We start from the raw sequence: 17,644 nt of genomic DNA, 5'->3' as shown, positions 1-17,644 counted from the left end.
AAACTATTGTGTTAGTTTTGCAAGATTCTAAATTTATAACTATTTCACTGCAAAACCCAGTTTATGCCAGTACTTGCTATTTTAAAGAACAATAATGTTAAAATAATACTGAAAATTGACAATTAAACATAGCCTGATGTTTATTTAGACACATAAATATGTTAGCAATTTTCCAGCTGAAAACAGAAAAGGGACATAAGCAGGGTTTATTTTTGTAGTCAGACATTACATTTCTTACATTTTGGACCACTTAAGATTAGCAAAAAAATGTTCCCACTTGTTTACTGTTAGAATAATTGGAAACATTTTCTTCTAAAACAGAAGTTTGAAGAAAATTCACTTAGTTTTTTGAAGAATGGCCTTTTAGCTGTATGACTTGGCTCAAATGTTTGATTGTACTTACCCAGAATGCCCTGCTCTGGAATCCACTTCCTGCTTTGGGAGATGTTGCCTTTAAATCTACCCACAGCCACAGATATACCTGTTGATTAAAATTTTATAAACCAACCAAAAGTATAAAGACATGAATTTATCGTCGGGGCGTCGCTCAGTTTTTTTAAAGTTACAGTAATTGTGGCATACATAAATAAAATATCTAAATTTGAAGAAAGTCAAGCAAGACATCGCTCATCGTTCTTCTGTTATGCAAACAGAAATATTCTTGATCACCCTTACTAACCTGAAACAAGATTTAATGTGAGGGGAAAAAAAAGCATTATATCTCTAAATATCTTACCTCAACTGCTAGTTGGATTGATTTGAGCTGCCCGTTTATGTTTCATGTGAATCTGGTGTCATCTACAGAAGTCCATTACTGTTATTTAAAGTTGGTGAGCCAAAACATATTTCCTCTTCAAGCGTGTTCCGAGTTAATTGAGCTAATCCTTCGTCTGGTTAGCGTAGCCCTGTAAATGCAGGGGGTTTACACTTCTCATCCGGTCTTTACCTTTCTTAATATCACACAGAACTAATAAGCAAAGACACATTTTATTGTGCAGGCTAATAAAGAAATCCATATTTGGCTCAATCTAAAGAGGACTCATACTCAAGAGGCTATTCAGCTCTCGAGAAGCAATTATTTAGGCTGAAGCTAATTGGTGCACTGTACAATCTAATTAGCTCTGCATGCTGGGATCCTTGTGTTGCTGTTGTTAAAAGTTCCCATGCTTCTTTTCAGAAAGTCTTACCATAACAAAGAGGGAAGGGAAAGTAATAAATAATAGATTTATGTTTTGAGCTTAATATCCTCGATGAGAGATCTTGTAAAATAGCCAATGATTTAAATGTAGCATTGCAGCAATATTATGTAGACGGTCAGTGCTACTATAGTTGAGTATGGTGAGTTCAGTTTATTCATATTTAAACCAGGTCGCTCTAGAAAATAGTACTTCCTGTCTCAGTGACATTTACCCGGACAAATAAAGGTGAATTTAAAAGAAATATTTTTAAAAATGCAACGAACTAATGAGGAAAATTGAAGTTAATGATGTTACGAGTCATTCAAGTTTCTACTTCATGAAAATAATTAATATCAGCAACTGCGACCGCCTCTATAAATGCAGTTGTTATGTCATTATGATGTCATTGAGGGTGTGTTAGCACAATGCTAAGTGAGGAAGAACATTCTCAACGACCTTAATGATGAGGCTCATTAACCTGCCAGTGAGAAAGATGGTTCACAAATCTGATTTCTAAAAGTAAAACATTTGTGACGGTAGTGTTTGAAAACAGACCAAAAATTATTTCTTTTATATATAGGAGGCTAGGAAAAGTCCTCTGAATGAACCATCAGACTTCTGGAAAAATGTATTTTGGATAAACAAGACTTTATTATTATTTTTATTATTATTTTGTGTCCACCTTCTCCTTCTGAACTTCTCATGTTGGTGTCAGTGGCTAGCGTTTAGAAGACCATTTTGCTTCCTGTTTATTTCCCTCTGTGTCCATTAGTTACCTTGTCTAGGTGTCCTGCTCAGGTTCTGTCGCAGCTTTTTGATACGCCAAAACTCATAATTACTTCAAAAATTTACGTCTTTTGTTATATTTTTCACCCATGGAGGTCGCCATTTTTTCACCGCTGGATTGATGACGCATAATGGTCCGTTCTGTACCGGAGTCTACAGAGTAAACACAGGAAAGCTAACTTTACCCCAGTAGCTGTTTATCATATTGGGTTTGACTGGTGTCATTTTAGATAATGTCACACTGTGTCACTATCGGCTGTGATAAAAAAAAAAAAAAAAAAAAAACGAATTGAGAAAAAATCTGGATAATTTCCCACATGAAAGAAAGAAGAGCGCAATGCGAGAGCCGGAGCGGAACACAACGAAGCACCTAATCTGGACCCTGGACATTTCTCCACCACACTTTGAGCCGTTTATACCAGCAGAACCAACAAGGCTCTAACAGCCAACTTTAAGGTAGCAAGATGATCGCTACCTTAACGAGCTAAAAATAAATGCAATGCTGCCGCTGAGACAGGCAGAGCTGGACGCTCTTTGAGATGCTAGCAGGAGCTATACCGCCTGCGGTACTGACATCACCGATCAACCAGGTCCATGGAGGTCCGGTGTCGGTGGTAATTAAGTTCAGTGTGGCTGTTACCACCGCACCGAACTCTTACGCAGCACAGCTGATGCCGAACCAGACACAGCGCTACAGACACTGGGAGAAACGTCAAAGACAAGCAGCTATTACTACTGGAAATGCTAATGGAGCTAGATCACTGGAACTGTAAAACCATTATGACACTGAACGAAGTTCATACCCTGTTACCTAACTGGACACAGAGCTACAGAAGTACTTACCGGATCACTGAGTCCGACCAGATGTAAATGTTATTCATCCTTTCATTATGAAGCTGAAGGCAGCAGCAAAACACCAGCTCCTGCAGCCAACTCTGCCCTCTTCCTCTGTTTGCTCCTCGTCATCTTCATCACCTCTTCTGATTTCTATGTTCCAATCGTTTTCAATGCGCTCCGGTTCAAATTAAAAAGGCTAAATAACGGTACTCATCACTGTTTTGGCTGGAGGAGCCAGGCAGTTGGACCATTACACGTCATTTACCCAGAATGCATTGCAGTGTGAAAAACATGGCGACATTCCTGTGAAAATATTTTATTAAAATGTATAAAAACTAAAAAACCTACTGTATTATTACTGTATTGTTTTTACATCTGAGATAAATATTTCCCAAATAAGGTCTATTTTTATAACTAGTCGTAGTTCCCTTTAATGACGACGGCAGCATCTCCAAAATGGTAGTGAAATTTGGACAGATGAGACTAAAGAGGACATGTTTGAACTTAATCCACAGACGATGTTTGGTGAAATTCTCTTTCTTTCCCTCTTTCCAGTGATAAGACAATGTTCTGCTGTGTTGCCCAAAGCGTATGTAGCAATTCGCCGATACACAACTCCCTGGCTGAGGTTTTCTTAGATACTAAATAATAATGTGCCACATAACACAGCAGCAAACAATAAAAGATCTATATCACGTGTAGCTAATACAATCGCCATAACGGCACACACACACACACACACGCACACACACACACACGCAAACAAGACAAGTGTGTTTAAGAAGCTACGATATTAAAAGCGAGCGCAATCTTGTTACGTTTCCAGACAGTTCTCGATCTCAGCGATAGAGACTGTTTTCAAATCTGTCATAGTATTTTATGGAGCATGCTATTCCAGATAAAGATGTCGGCTATTTTGCAGCTGTTATTAAAAGAGCTCGTGATGACCTGAGCTACAATTTCTGAATGTTAATAAAAAGAAAATCAAAGATCGCTGAAGCATTGAAAACTCATAAAGCTGTCCTGTATCTGATCATGATGCCAAGGAATTATTCATAATTTTAAGAGCTTGACTGGAAACAAATAGCTCATTTTAAACTGTACAGCAACATGATAGAGGGTTAGCAAAGGACACTGGATTCACATCTGAAGCATCTTCCTGACCGCTTGAGATTTGTCTGAGATCTGTACATCAACCGAAACACGACGCCAAACACAGCAGCATCTCTGCAATGGAGAGAGAAAGAAGAAAGAAACCAAAAAGTTGCAGTGGCCCAGTCAAAGTCTAATCTACTTACTTTGTTGGCATTAATGTATGTAGCGAAAAAGGACAAGAATTAACATTTTCTGTTTGACTCCTTCTCTTTGACATCTTAATTTAACGCCTTGAAATTGGACCTCTGTCACTTTAAGAAACTTCTGCTCTTTCTGAAACTCCACCTTCATAAAGTCATCACAACATGGCTCCTCTATTAACCCTTGAACAAAGTTTTACCAGCGTTACACTGAGAAGTAAGTCCTATAACGAGTTCAGCAGATGCTCAGTTCCACCAGGTGTTTGCTAATTGCTGCTGGCTAGTCTGAAGGAGTGGAGGTGGGAAAGTTGTGGGGGAGGGGTGATCTGTGAGGCGGAAGCTTGGAAACTGCAGCTCTGAGGAGGAGCTTTGTCCTCAAAGGCGGTGCTGGGTCGCACCGAGCGTTTTGCTAATCGGAACGGTTGCCATGGGAGATTTAAAGAATTTCTCAAACATGCTGAAAAGAATCATGTTTTTGATAACACTGTAACACGATAAGCTCAAAAAGGTCGATTTTAGATGATACAGCCGCTTTGATAAATCTTTTTACCATGAAAGTGAAAGTCAATTTTTTTTTTTCAACTTTTCCAACATCATTTGCAGTTCAGAAAATTGCAGAAACAGATCCAACACTTGGAGCTCTCTGCAGGCTAATTATCTCAAAGTGCGAATGTATGTCCACACTTCGAAATAAGCCCTCGTATCCTTCCAATTCAGCGAATGTGTTTTCTTAAAACTTCTCTTAAATGCTATCCAGTTTTCACCAGCCTTTGACTAGTTGCCATAGACAACGGTGTGGAGACTTCTAACACGTAGCTGCTACTGAAGTTAGCACAAGCACAGAGCCACCGCTGCGCTTTTTCGCACAGTTCCTACAGAACCGAACAGAAAGCAGGGCGCCTCCAGTTAAACACTAAGCTCCGATGGACCCCCTCATTTTTGCCCGCAATTTTATGTTATTAGGAGCACAAAGTAGACGAGCCGCACAACAAGAGGAACAGAAGCGGAGTAGTCGGTTCAAGCTTTTCAAAACCCACCAGCTCCACGACACGACAAAAGGCCCCGCACACTCAAAGTACTGTTTCTTTCTTGCCACTTTTTCTTTTCTTTTTTTTTTACTTCTTCTTTTCCCCGTTTGCAGCAAATACCACTTGATGTTGCCGAGCAACGGATGCTGGAAAAGAGCAAGTCGGAAAATAAAAGCGGAACAGCACAAAGGAAGGAAAGACAGTGGAAGGACAAGGCGGCGAGTGCAGAAATGCAGTTCTGACGACGTGGAGAAAAGCAGAGAGTGACAAAAAAAAGACAAAAACTTAAGAAAAGATACCAAAAACAGAACAGATTTATTATCTTATGACTAAATAATGTCCCGTACTCTGACTTTCCTATAGTAGAGAACGAAGGAGAGATGTTAGGATTCAATGTGGTGAACTAGATAAAACTTTTCAGATTAAAATTTTTTTAAAAAGCAGCTGCATATTATCTTCCTTCCACTCATCTATGCACTGCTTTCTCTTTAACTTGTCACAAAAGTCTTAAAAGACGTAAGGTTTCACAGTCGCAGCGTGAGAGGTCATGACCAGAAGTTCAACAGGTTGAGGATCGTTCTCGCGCACCTGCTCCGCCTCTGCATTTTTGCAAGAAATCGTTTCTCACTGGACGGAAAATTGTTGCCTTGGGATTGAAGATGTGCTCGGGGTTGCAGTTTATTTTTTTCTACATGTGTGTATGTCTTGAGTTATTGCTGTGCTTCATGTCACAGAGAGGCACTCTGAGGGTTCTCGAGTGCAAACCTCATTCTAAGCCTTCCTCAAAGTCCGAGCGCCCTGCGGGTGTTTTTCTGGTCGCCCCTCCGTCTCGCTGCTGCAGACACTTTTCTGGTACGCAAGCTTTTAGTTTCTCATCAAGGGGCTTCCTGAAGGATCATCCATATTTTTATTTTTGCTCTGATAACTTTCCCCCTGACCAACCAGACATCAGGGTTTTTAACACATATGTCCGTTTCAATGTGTACCGCCGCCGCTACGCTCTTGTTTGTCATAGTTTATATTTCCTGGTGTTTACCTGTTTCTATTCATATCCTTTCAGACTCCCATCGCATCCACTGCACACTTGATTTTTATTTTTTTTAAATATGCTGCTGGAATAGTTTTTCTTTTGCTCCTTCTGGAAATATTTCCTGGAGAATCGCTGTCTCTCAATTTTAGTTGGAGTCGAGGTAAATATTTTTTTTTTCCTCCCAGTTCAGAAAAGTTTGCAGTGTTAGGCTGCATTTCGGCTCATCTTTTTTTTGCAGGTTTTGTATCTTTGTGAATTTTTGTTGTTCCCTCACCTCTTCTACCTTTGCTTACAGAATCCATTTTTATTTTTTGCTTATTTTTGCATTTGCATCCTTTTTCAGATTTAAACCAGAATAGCAGGATCCGACCAACAGCATGAACCCATAGTCTCTTCAGCTCAATTATCAACTATCAAAAATGTAAATCCCCGGAATTTGTTTGCATTTTGTAATGTTTTAATGACAAACTTTATTGTATTTTATGCAGGTGGATCTTCACAAAATACATAAATGTATGCTTTATTCTAAATGAAGGATTTCTTTTTCAGCCATTGACAACAGTAAAATCTGGCTGGCAGTGACACAGATTAATGATTTGTTTTTTTTTTTAATTAATGTAAGATTTTCTCAGACAAATAAAATAATCTAAAAGAAATGCTTTTTTTATTTTACAACACAAATTATTTCTCATTTATTTACTTCGTTTCTTCTTTCATTTCAATTTGTAATAAGCACATCTAAACTAAACTCAATATTTAGCTTGGAATTTAAATATTTAGTCAGCTAAATATTTAGTGTGCAAACAAAATGTTTAGGTCTGAGCTAAATGTTTTGCTTTCAAGCAGAGTACAAACTAAATATTTAGCTCCAAATTAAATATAGCTTCTTAACTGAATATCTATTTTCCAAACTAAATACTTAATTCCAAAGCAGTTATTTTTTAAGTTAAATGTTTAGCTCAGATTTAAATATTTAGCTTGCTAACTAAATGTTTCGATTGGAAGCTGAATATTTAGCCCCAGGCTAAACATCTAGCTAATATGCAAATAAGCTTGCTGATAAGCGGAAGTGGAATGTCAAAATAAAAGCTGGGTTTAGTATAAAATCCACTGAACAGCTCAAGTAACGTTTATTTATTGACTTTTTTATTTTCATGACTAGTTCTTTTTCTTCCTACAATGTTTTTTCTCTATGACCGTCTAAATAAAGCAATATATTGCTGTTCATTTATTTTACTGCGTAACTTTACACTGAGTTGTGGATCTCTGCAGCTCCTCCAGAGTCACCCTGGCTTTTGACTGCTTGTTTGATTCACCCTCTGCTGGAAAATAAAAACATGACACGCTGACATTCTGTTTTTACAGCTTTCCTCATTGATGTGCCCATTTTATAACTAATTATGCATGATGAAACGCAAACCTTCAACAAAAAGGGATTCATCTTTCCAAACGCCAACTAAAACACCCTCAAACATTTGTTTTGAAGATGAAACGCGCAGAGAGAAGACGGGATCCTTCGGATAAAAGTGAACTGAACCGTCGGTTTAACGGGATCGCATGAATGCAGAGGCATCTACTGTACGCGGAGCTTCACACATGGCAAAAAAAAAGATCAGCCTGAGCCTGGAGATCAAAAACACAATTTTCTGGAAGAATATAGAAACGGGCCCGTCGGTCTCTCAGCAGTAGTGGTCTGTTTAATTTTAATTACCCCAAACTTCACCATCTAAACCGGCTCTATCAAAGTCTATTATACCGCCGCAAATAGGCATTGCATCACTCTTGGATTGCTTTTCTCTTTCAGTAATCTACTTTGCAGATAGGATTTTATTCTTTTAATCATTTACCCCACAAGGACTAGAGTTTATTCTTGCCTAATTAAGATACTGACATGGATCTTTTTCTTGCCAGGACAAGAAAAAGATTTTTTCTTTTTTTTTTTTTTTTGCACAAAACTGAAAAAGCTTTTGGCCAAACAGAACCCTAATCTGATGTACTCTGAAAAAGCTTTGTTCCCTGGCAGAAAATATCCGATACAGAGGGAATGTCGCGTCACGATGTGAACAAAACATAAAGAAACGAGGCGCGTGACATCACATCTGAGCCTCGTGTATGAAAAAGAAAGTCGGCAGAAGCGCAATGTAATCTAGTCCGGGTTGCTCCGGAGCGATGTTTTACACTTCCACTCTAAGTGTGAGTTGTGTAGATTTATACCTGGAGATATGGAAAACTAATTCCACACACATTATGGAGGAGGGGAAGGAAAAAAAGGGGAAAAAAAGTGAAATGTGTGGAGCAATCCAGGCTGCCGATCTGATCTGAGATATCTGCGAGTAAATCGGACTAACCAGCAGGTTTTAGGCAGAAAAACAGTATGAAAGCAAATGTTAAGCAGAACATTGTGTTCTGAATGTTCACATTCAGAACACAAAATTACACAGAAGCTGCAATAAGCGTTTTTATTTCAACCGAAACGTTTGCATTTTGAGCCGAGTAATGTTTGCTGAGAAGGCTTTGGGGAGGAAAAAAACTAAAGACGGTTCAGAAACTATTAAAAAATACTCACGTTTCCTCATGTTCAGTGATATCTGGAAGACATTACACATTACTGTTTAAGGAGATTATTCAGAAAATCAAAACTTTGGTTTTAGAAGGTTTGTTGACGTTTCAGCTTACACCTCGCATGTCTGCAGCTCAATCAGCCTGGGATGTGGGAGCACAGATTATGGACGAGGTTTAATAGCTTAGCATCAGCCGTATTCATTCATCCTCTATTAATATATGTTGTATTTCATTTCAAATGTTCCACCATGCTCCTTTAACCAAAGGAAGACATATTATACCGGGCGCAATCAGTCAGCAGCCGCCACTAGTCACATGTTCTGGTCTTGTAGCGTGATTACTGGGTTGCTATCTTTAAGGCTTTTTCTCATGTCTGTGAAAAAGATTTGGATCGTGACCCATTTGTAGCATTTTTTTTTTGTTTTTTGTTTGTTTTGGTGTTCTATCAAACAGACGTGCTTCTTTTCAGTATAATGTAATTGCTTCTGCATGTCTGCACGGTGACACTCTGGAACTGGAAGAATGTTCGACCTCCATCTTTTGTCATGTGGGTGGGAGATGTAATGATGTGTTTGCAAAAGGAAAAACTGCGACACAGTTCAGTGAAGAAATCTGATAGAACCTGGTCAGGTCTTTCTAGAGCATGAGAGTAGATGTGTGAGTGCGTACAGGACGTGTTCTGGATTTTGTTTCTACAGGATGGAACTTTCTGAAGTTTCTTTTCACATTTTTTTCCCAACATTTGGTTTTGTTTTCGTTGCTCTTTGTCAGGTGACGCACCACAGGACGATATGTATCATTAATACAGCTTTGTTTTTGTCTTTGTTGCTTGTCTCTGTATTAATGTAAAAAATATTCTGAAAGATCATTTATTTTAACTCAGAAGTTCTGGCCTGTACTTAATGATGCAAGGTAGACAAATATGAGCATGGAGATTCCTCGTCCCCCAAGAATTTTAAAACAATCAAATCAAAGGAAAACATTTTAGGAATCTCATGAAGCATCACGTCACATCCCGTTAAACAAACGTGCCTACAAATACATAAAAAGAGCATTCTGTAAAAAAAAAAAATGCTTTGTTCACAACCAAACAAAGGAGGAGACCAAAAGGTAGATTGTAGATTAAAGCTGCAGTTTGTAACTTTTAAAAACATGTTTTTTGACAAATTTGTTTTAACTGTCACTATGTTGTCACAGTATAACACATAATCTGTGAAAAAACAAAAATCAAGCTCCTCTTCCTTCTCCCTGTTGTCCTATTACTATCATCTTCAGAAAAGCAGTGCCCCCAATCAGAAACGACCAATCAGAGCCAGGAGGAGGGTCTTAGAGCTGTCAGTCATGCTTGTGTACGTGCTGTTCAATGTGTTATGGCGGATAAGCCAGTTACCGTTCCAGGAAAACTGTTTATTGGCTGTCATCTGTGGCCATGCTAGCTAGCTTGACTCTGGTGTGAGGAAGTAGCGTAGCCAGCGGAGAGAAAGGGGTAGGGTGTAAAGCACATGAGGGTATTTGACAGTGCTAAGACCCTCCTCCTGGTGTTCTATCAGATAGCCATACACTGTCAGCATAGCATACATGCAGTGAGTATGCATGCCCGCACATGTGCATTAAGAAGTCCGACCATCAGTGGAGTTGTCAGTTCAGCATATGAAACAAGTTATGACGAAAATAAGTCATTAAATTGTTTATAATATGATAACTAGATAGATATACATGCGTTGTCATGGTTTCAAAGTGTACTTAAAGCAGAGTCTAGCTGAAGTCAACTACAACACATGCCCGTGTAAAACTCATTAACCTACTTAACCGCCAAGTCAGGATGCCATACTGCTGTTAATAACAAAGTGTATGATGATCTACGTCATGATTCTATGTTGATGATTAAATAAAATCATATGGTAATGACAGAGTATACATGTCTGAGCTAAGCGTATGACTATCTAACAATGTATGCTGATCTGACAGAACACCGGCTCTGATTGGTTGCTTCAGATTACCGGGTGTATTTCTACAGATGGTTATAGGACCACAAAAATGTCACAGATTATTTGTCCCATGTTATAATATCAACACATAGTAACACCTTCAACAAATATGTACAAAACATGTTTTTCATAAATGTTGCACAGTTCAGCTTTAATAGATTCAGATCAACAGTACAAGGTAACATGTACAACTCTTGCATCGGACTAAAGATGACCAGATTGGAAGGTCCTCAGCTTTCCTACGGCGTTGCGTTTTATGGAAGTCTACACCAGCATCTTTTCCCCCCTTTGCTGCTGCTCCACTGATGACTGGTTTCATGAATAGGACATACCTGTAATATTCACAAAAACGTCATGAATGTAACCACAGAGCAGCAGGGAAACCAAGCGTGAGTCTTCCAAATAAAAAGCCCTCTCAGCCCCCCGATGCAGATTGAGCGTTGTGAGGAAGCAGGTGTTCTTTGCTGCCTTCCCCTCCCACAGAGTAGGGAGAAATGGAAGGTGGCGTTTTCTTTCTATCTCCAATTGGTTTTTATTGTCGCCAAGCCTGTTTCACATCTGTCTCACATCCTTGTGGTTTTACGATTGAGTTCACTTTAACAGGCCGTGAGACTTTCAATCTCTGCGGCAATTTGCCCAGCGATGCGCGGTGGTTTAAACACATGTTGTAATTTGTGTTGGCCGCCTCTAGACAGAAAACCAAACATTTTAAAGCTAAAGCATGAGCCTCCTTGTTACTTGTGTGTATACAAATATGCTAAAAACCATGAACACATGCATCAAAAGTAAAAATAAATAAATTTTAAAAAATCATATTTGAAATGGTGTTGTAAATGAATGTATATAGTTTTACCATATAGGGACATTTGTAGCTATGTAAGGTACACCAAGAACCACAAAACAAGAATTTTTGGGTAACACTTTATTTGAAGGGGGTGAATAAGACTGTCATGACACTTTCATAAGCATGACATAACACCTGTCATGAACATGAATAAGTCTTCATGAATATTTATGACTGTTGTCATAAAGCGTCATTCGGTAAATTATGACACTTTTAATACAAAGTTGACATTATTCAAAATGTCTTACTTATGACAACTTGACATTAACCAAGAAATCATTACTGTTTAAATTTTACCTTTAATAACATAAAGTTAACAAATTTTTAAAGTGCAATCAGTAATACTTTTATAACAAACTTATATCAGTTTTCACAAAATGTAAACAAAAATGAAGTAGCATTAGATTTGATTGTTTATAGAATTTCTTTTTAACCAATAACCCATTTCTCACGCTAAAGCTAGAGTCACAAAATGCTAGAGTCAGCATTTACCCAGAATGCTCTGGGCTTCCTGCTTTTGGAGTGGCTTTGTGTTCACACATGCATTTGAAATGCACCAGAGTTCATGTAAACTGAAAAGAGACCCAACTTTTTAGGACCAGAGTTCAATTGTGCATTCACACCTCCCCAAACGAAACAGACTTTCAAGACAAACTGACCAGAGTTCGATTAAAGAGAGTCAAACATGGCGGGTGTGAATGCACCCCTAGACAATATAGGGTCTATCTTTGGAATCAGAATGTTATCCCTGTGAGTGAGGGAATTTTCTTTGGCTACTCCACCTTCCTTCACAGTTGTATGTTCGGTTGATTGGGTTTTTTCCCCTTAGGAATGTGTGTGTGTATGCGTGCGTGTGCATGGGTGTGTGAGCATATTTGATTGGCCTGTGTGTCGATTACATTGAGGGAGTTAAACTGTTGACTGTATGCAGGTGGGATGATTCAATAATAAGGATTTGGAGAGCAGAAAACGGGGAAAGGAACATTGACTCAAGCAAGAGAACGGACTTTGAAAACAAAAACACAACATGACATCAAAGCAATAAAATACTGAACCAGAGTCAAACGCAAATGTGTAAATTAATTGCATCAAAAGAAAAAAAATCTATTTCTTGCATGTTTGAATGTATCTATACACAATTCATATATTGTGTATAGATACACAATATATTTTGATGATGAGTACATAGTAAATGATCTCGATATTGAAAAATTGAAAGAGCAGGCAAATATTTTATGCTGATAAAAATCAGGAGAGAGAATGCTGGCATATTCAGTGGATGTGTATCATCAATATACCAGGAGGCTGAAACACGCAAAGTGTCCTGCTGTGTCTGTATATCTATATGTCTGTATCATTTGGTAGAGACGTATCGTGTGATTCGTCTCTACCCCTGCTCTGCCTCAGACAAAGCCTTTTAAAAAGGAGAGATTCTCAGTAAAGATGATGTTAGAACTATTTGTTCTGAGACCTGCTGGTCAGAACTCACTGCTTCCAGGTTCTGCAGCTGCTCCACAAAGTGTAGAATCACATTTTTCACCCTTAACTTGTGATATACCTCACAGGTTATTGGCTAATATTTAACAGTATCAATGGCCCCAATTTAATATTCACCCTTTTACCTAACTTTTTAAGAGAACGCAAACTTCTGTGTGATGTTAGTTGACATTGAAATATACAAATGCATATGGAAACTTGAATGTACGTATACCTAGAGATCAGTTACCAAACAGACAATGATTGGGATGATTCTGCCTTTTATCATGCTAGAGAGCAGCCGATGGAAAACATTTCTGCTGGTTTCTCAGCTGGACCCAATAGATTGATTTAGCTCATTTAGATGTTTGAAAACAGATTTCCTAAATATTCCAAACAGACACTGCCTGTATTTTAAAGCTGTGGAACATTTCTGGAAATATATAATATATTATATTAGGTAGTTATGGAGGTGGGTAGGCAGGCTGGCAAGTAAGTAGATGGAAAGATAGATATTGGTAGTGAGCTAGCTAGTTAGGCAAGCAGGTAGGAAGGAAAGAAGGTAGGATGGTGGATAAGTAGACAGGTAGGTAAATAGTTATTATCCTGCAAGTAGATTGTTCCACCTGAACTAAATTGCAGTTCCTCCAAAGTCCTCTTGACTGTTTTACTGATTCTTTCTCCACCTGAGAGGTGGGTTGAGGTAGAAGACCAAGTCTTACTATGCTTGCAGTTGTCCCATACTGTTCTGTTTTCTTATGACAAAATGGTTCAGCCTGTCTGCTGTATATACTTTTATCTTCACGAGGTTCTCAAGAGCAGCACAGTACAGCTGAGATTAAATTATACTTTCGTTATTTATATTTACTAATCAGGGGTCTTCTGAAAACAAGGTTGCTCAGAATTTTATTTAGTCACATTAAAAGAAGCTGAATACAAATCCATGCCACATTTGTCTATTTTTATGGTTTTATAGTTTCCCTTCCATTTTACAGTTATGTGATTATTTGTGTTACTCACAAATAAAATTCTAATAAATTACACAGAGCTGTGTGCTTGTTGTGCAGCAATATATAATTTTTGCTTATCTATCTATCTATCTATCTATCTATCTATCTATCTATCTATCTATCTATCTATCTATCTATCTATCTATCTATCTATCTATCTATCTATCTATCTATCTATCTATCTATCTATCTATCTATCTGGTGATGTCACTTGGTGCGCCTCCCCTGCAGTCCACACAAGGACTGAAATATTTAAATATTTCTCCTCCACTTCAAACTTTTCCTCTTTTCCCCCCTCCTCGGCGCTGCCTCCAGTCAGAGCACCGGGAAACGGTGGGTGTGATGCCGCTGAACGCGTGGCTTCCGTACCGCTGTCAGCGCGCGCTCTCTGCGGTTCCTCGGTCATAAAAAAAAACAAAAACACGAAGACGCCGTGAGGCGGCAGCTCCGCGCAAAAGAAGGAAAGGACTGAGGACCCCCGGAGGAAAGTGGCCGCCCGAAACCTGGCAGCATGAGGTTCCTTCTGAGCGTCCTGTACCCGCTCCTTTCCCTCACCGTGTTCGGACTCTATCCGTCCATGGTGAGTTTGCTTCTTCCTACATTTTGCCTCGTCTGCTGTCCCACACTTGTTCCTTCTGAATGACAATGAAATACTGCTCTTACTGCCATTTATTTTGGAGTTTGATATTCGGAGCGATGCGCCGTTGCTCGTTTCTTTATACCGACAATACAAACTCAACTGAAAACTCCTAAGATAAGATAATATTACTGATTTAGCTTGATTTAATCTGACTAGTAGATTTAAAGTTGGGATATTGGCTTTATGGCACGGTTCATGGTTTGTTCTGGAAAAGACAGACTGGATATATTAATGTGAGAATTAAATATGTTAAAATGAAACAGGAATAAGCAACAAGCACAACATTAGCAACAGTGACTGCCTTCATCAATGGTGATTCTCCATCTTCCAACATAACCTGTGCACTATTAAAAATTGTCTGTAAAAATAACAAAAAAATTGTGAAAAGGCTAAATTTATCATAACTGATGGTGATCAAGCTACACTTTCATTTTTTTCTCCAAAATGTTTAAAGAGACATAAAATATTACAGTTAGGTAAAAAGAGTGGGAAAAAAATCCTGAAACTAAGCAAAATTACATATAATCAAGGTTACACTTCTGTATCAAATTTCTGTAGATTTAAAGAAACAAAATGATGTGATGGTTTTCTACTTTGCATCATTTCATTTCAATCTGTCAGATTTGAAGCTTAATTAGCATTAGACAAAAATAAGGTATTAACTATCACACTGAAATCAAATGAAGTATATTTTACTGTGACATACAGGGTGTTTGTAGTTTGTAGTAAATTTCTGGCAACAGCATTTTGCAGGATTTTACCATTAATTCCATATATATATATATATATTTTTTTACAATGCATTTAGACCTTATGTGGCTTGTGTGTATGCTGTGCACTGTCATGTGTTTGTGTCACAGCCTCAGTACCCTGCACAAAAAAGAAAAAACACATTCATCTTTATGTCTGCCTGTTCCTGTCAAGATGCTGGCTTATTGCTTGAACCTAACCTTGAGCGGTTTTGTTGGCAATGGAGATGCATGCTCAGATTATGGTAAGACTAAAGTGCAATAACAAAAAGTCGCATATGATAAATGGGAGGGACACTGTGCTGCTTGGGGATCAGGGTCTCTGTGTGTTAGTGATAGTGGGGGAGCAGCTGTCCACTCCTGCTGGTGGTGAATCCGCGACATCGTTGCTCTGCTTCCCTGCCTTTGCAGAAAAACAGAGGCGTCTTCAAGGAATTAAAACCAGTTTTCTAAACCTTTTTCTTTTTTTAACGGTTCTGTGAAGACGTAGTTGCTCATTCGCTCTCTAAAATCAGATTCTTTGGTTAAGAGATTGGTGACTAATCAATTAGAGCACTAATCACTAGTCAATGCCAGTTTTGTTAGTCAGATCATGCCTTATGTCATTGGCCAGGAGGAAATACGGTTCAGGACTGTTTTTATTTTTTATTTTTTTGTTATTAAAATGATTTGACATACCTTTTCTAGATATGCAGCAAGATTGACTGATTCATATTTTTCGATTCTAATGATTAAGAACAGAGAAAGTGCAGAAAAAGAACTAAAATATGTATTAATTGTACAATATATACTACAAGATATATATCCTGTTTTTTAAAAAATTATCAAGATACAAAATTGGTTGTAGCATTTTCTGACTGGAAATGGTAGGATTTCTCAGTTTTGACTGCTTAAACAAATACAAGGAAGAATGTTTTACATGTTTAGTGTTTGACCCATTGTTCCCAAATCAGACACAGTCTAGAGAAAATCGGCTAATCAGGTCCGCTGGCCAACAGATTGGTGCGTTTCTACCCGTTCCTGCTCGGTGCTTGTCGAATGCGTTTGGTCTTGATATTTTAGAAGAATTTCTAAAGTTCTCAGTTCATAAGAAAGTAGTGAAATTACTTTCGGTGAACTATCCCTGTGCAATTATCTCTGTGCATATTGTTGGCTCTATGAAGCCAGTTTTTATCTTTCATCGGCTTCTGATAATAATTGCCAAGCTGCCATTAAGGCAAAAAAAAAAAAAAGGAGACATTATTTTATCTGGAGCTGCATGCAAATTGCTTCAGCCTTTCAGCCTCGGTGTTTTCGATTTGTCTGGGAAGACGAGCCTTTCATGGTATTATACAGAGCTGGAAATGATTAAGCTGTCAGTCTCGGGCTGTCAGACCTTGTACAGGAGGCTTTGTTCAGGGGTGGCAGTCATTACTTCTCGGCATTTAACTGTATGTGTTTACGGATGCCCCAGAACGACCCCTGAAGCCGTTCACACAAGCTTTAGCTTTGCAGTTTTGGGAGAGCATTTTAACTAACCGCTTTCTGAAATAAAGGGAGTATATGTTGAGCTAATGGTATGGATTTTTCTTTGTTGTGGTGATTCGGTTTGGCATCTATTGCTGCTGCAGTGTTCATGAAAGATCCCTTAAGAGCTTTTGGGATGTAATGGAATATTTGCATGGAGATATTTTCCCCCTATCATCTTGGCCTGCTGGATAGTTGCACATTGGTTGCTAATTGAACCCAGGTACTATTCTCATCATAACTACAGTTAGGGTTTTACCCCTGTGACTGTAAGACATGTGGTTAAAGGAGACAGATCATCTTAAAGGGAGCAGTGTTATGTATGAATAAGTTTTGTAAACTTTATGTCATGCCATAATGTTAATCACTCATGAAAGTCCAGAGTTTTACCCCCAAAACTCTGCCATGGAGTTGTAGTCCCACAGAGCATCCCGCCCCTGCAACGTCCTTGCTCAGCTCCTTCAGACTAGCAGCAGCAGCAGAAAATGCCAAACAACCTGGCGGAACTGCAAGTTCACACAAACTACTTCTCAGTCCAATGCGCCAAAGAATGGTTGTTTATGCCACCAAGAGATGTTTTTGTTCTTTTATTTCATAATGAGGGTCCATCTGAAAACATAGTATGATTTTATGGGGTAGGAGTTCATAAGCTTCTTACTAGGGGTGCACCGATTTATTGGCCAGCTGATTTATTGGTGCCGATTTTCTTAATTTT

At 38.5% G+C, this 17,644-nt stretch overlaps 1 protein-coding gene across 2 annotated transcripts in view; it reads left to right on the top strand.

Annotated features, from left to right (window-relative positions):
- Window positions 1–17,644, top strand: part of olfm3a (olfactomedin 3a) — a 73,032-nt gene that overhangs the window by 19,973 nt on the left and 35,415 nt on the right. Inside the window, exon 1 of one of the 2 annotated variants that reach the window (XM_008438343.3) lies at window positions 14,304–14,614. The exons of the other annotated variant lie outside the window; for it this stretch is intronic. Coding sequence (XP_008436565.1) covers window positions 14,546–14,614 — 69 coding nt within the window. The 5' untranslated portion in view covers window positions 14,304–14,545. Of the gene's footprint in view, window positions 1–14,303; window positions 14,615–17,644 lie in introns of those variants that run through there. 2 annotated transcript variants of the gene reach the window in all.

This window comes from Poecilia reticulata, chromosome 20 (assembly GCF_904066995.2).
Source record: "Poecilia reticulata chromosome 20, P_reticulata-male-v2, whole genome shotgun sequence".
NCBI classification, from domain to species: domain Eukaryota; kingdom Metazoa; phylum Chordata; class Actinopteri; order Cyprinodontiformes; family Poeciliidae; genus Poecilia; species Poecilia reticulata.
The sequence above is the reverse complement of the archived record's forward strand: the minus strand, read 5'-3'. Positions and strand labels throughout refer to the sequence as shown.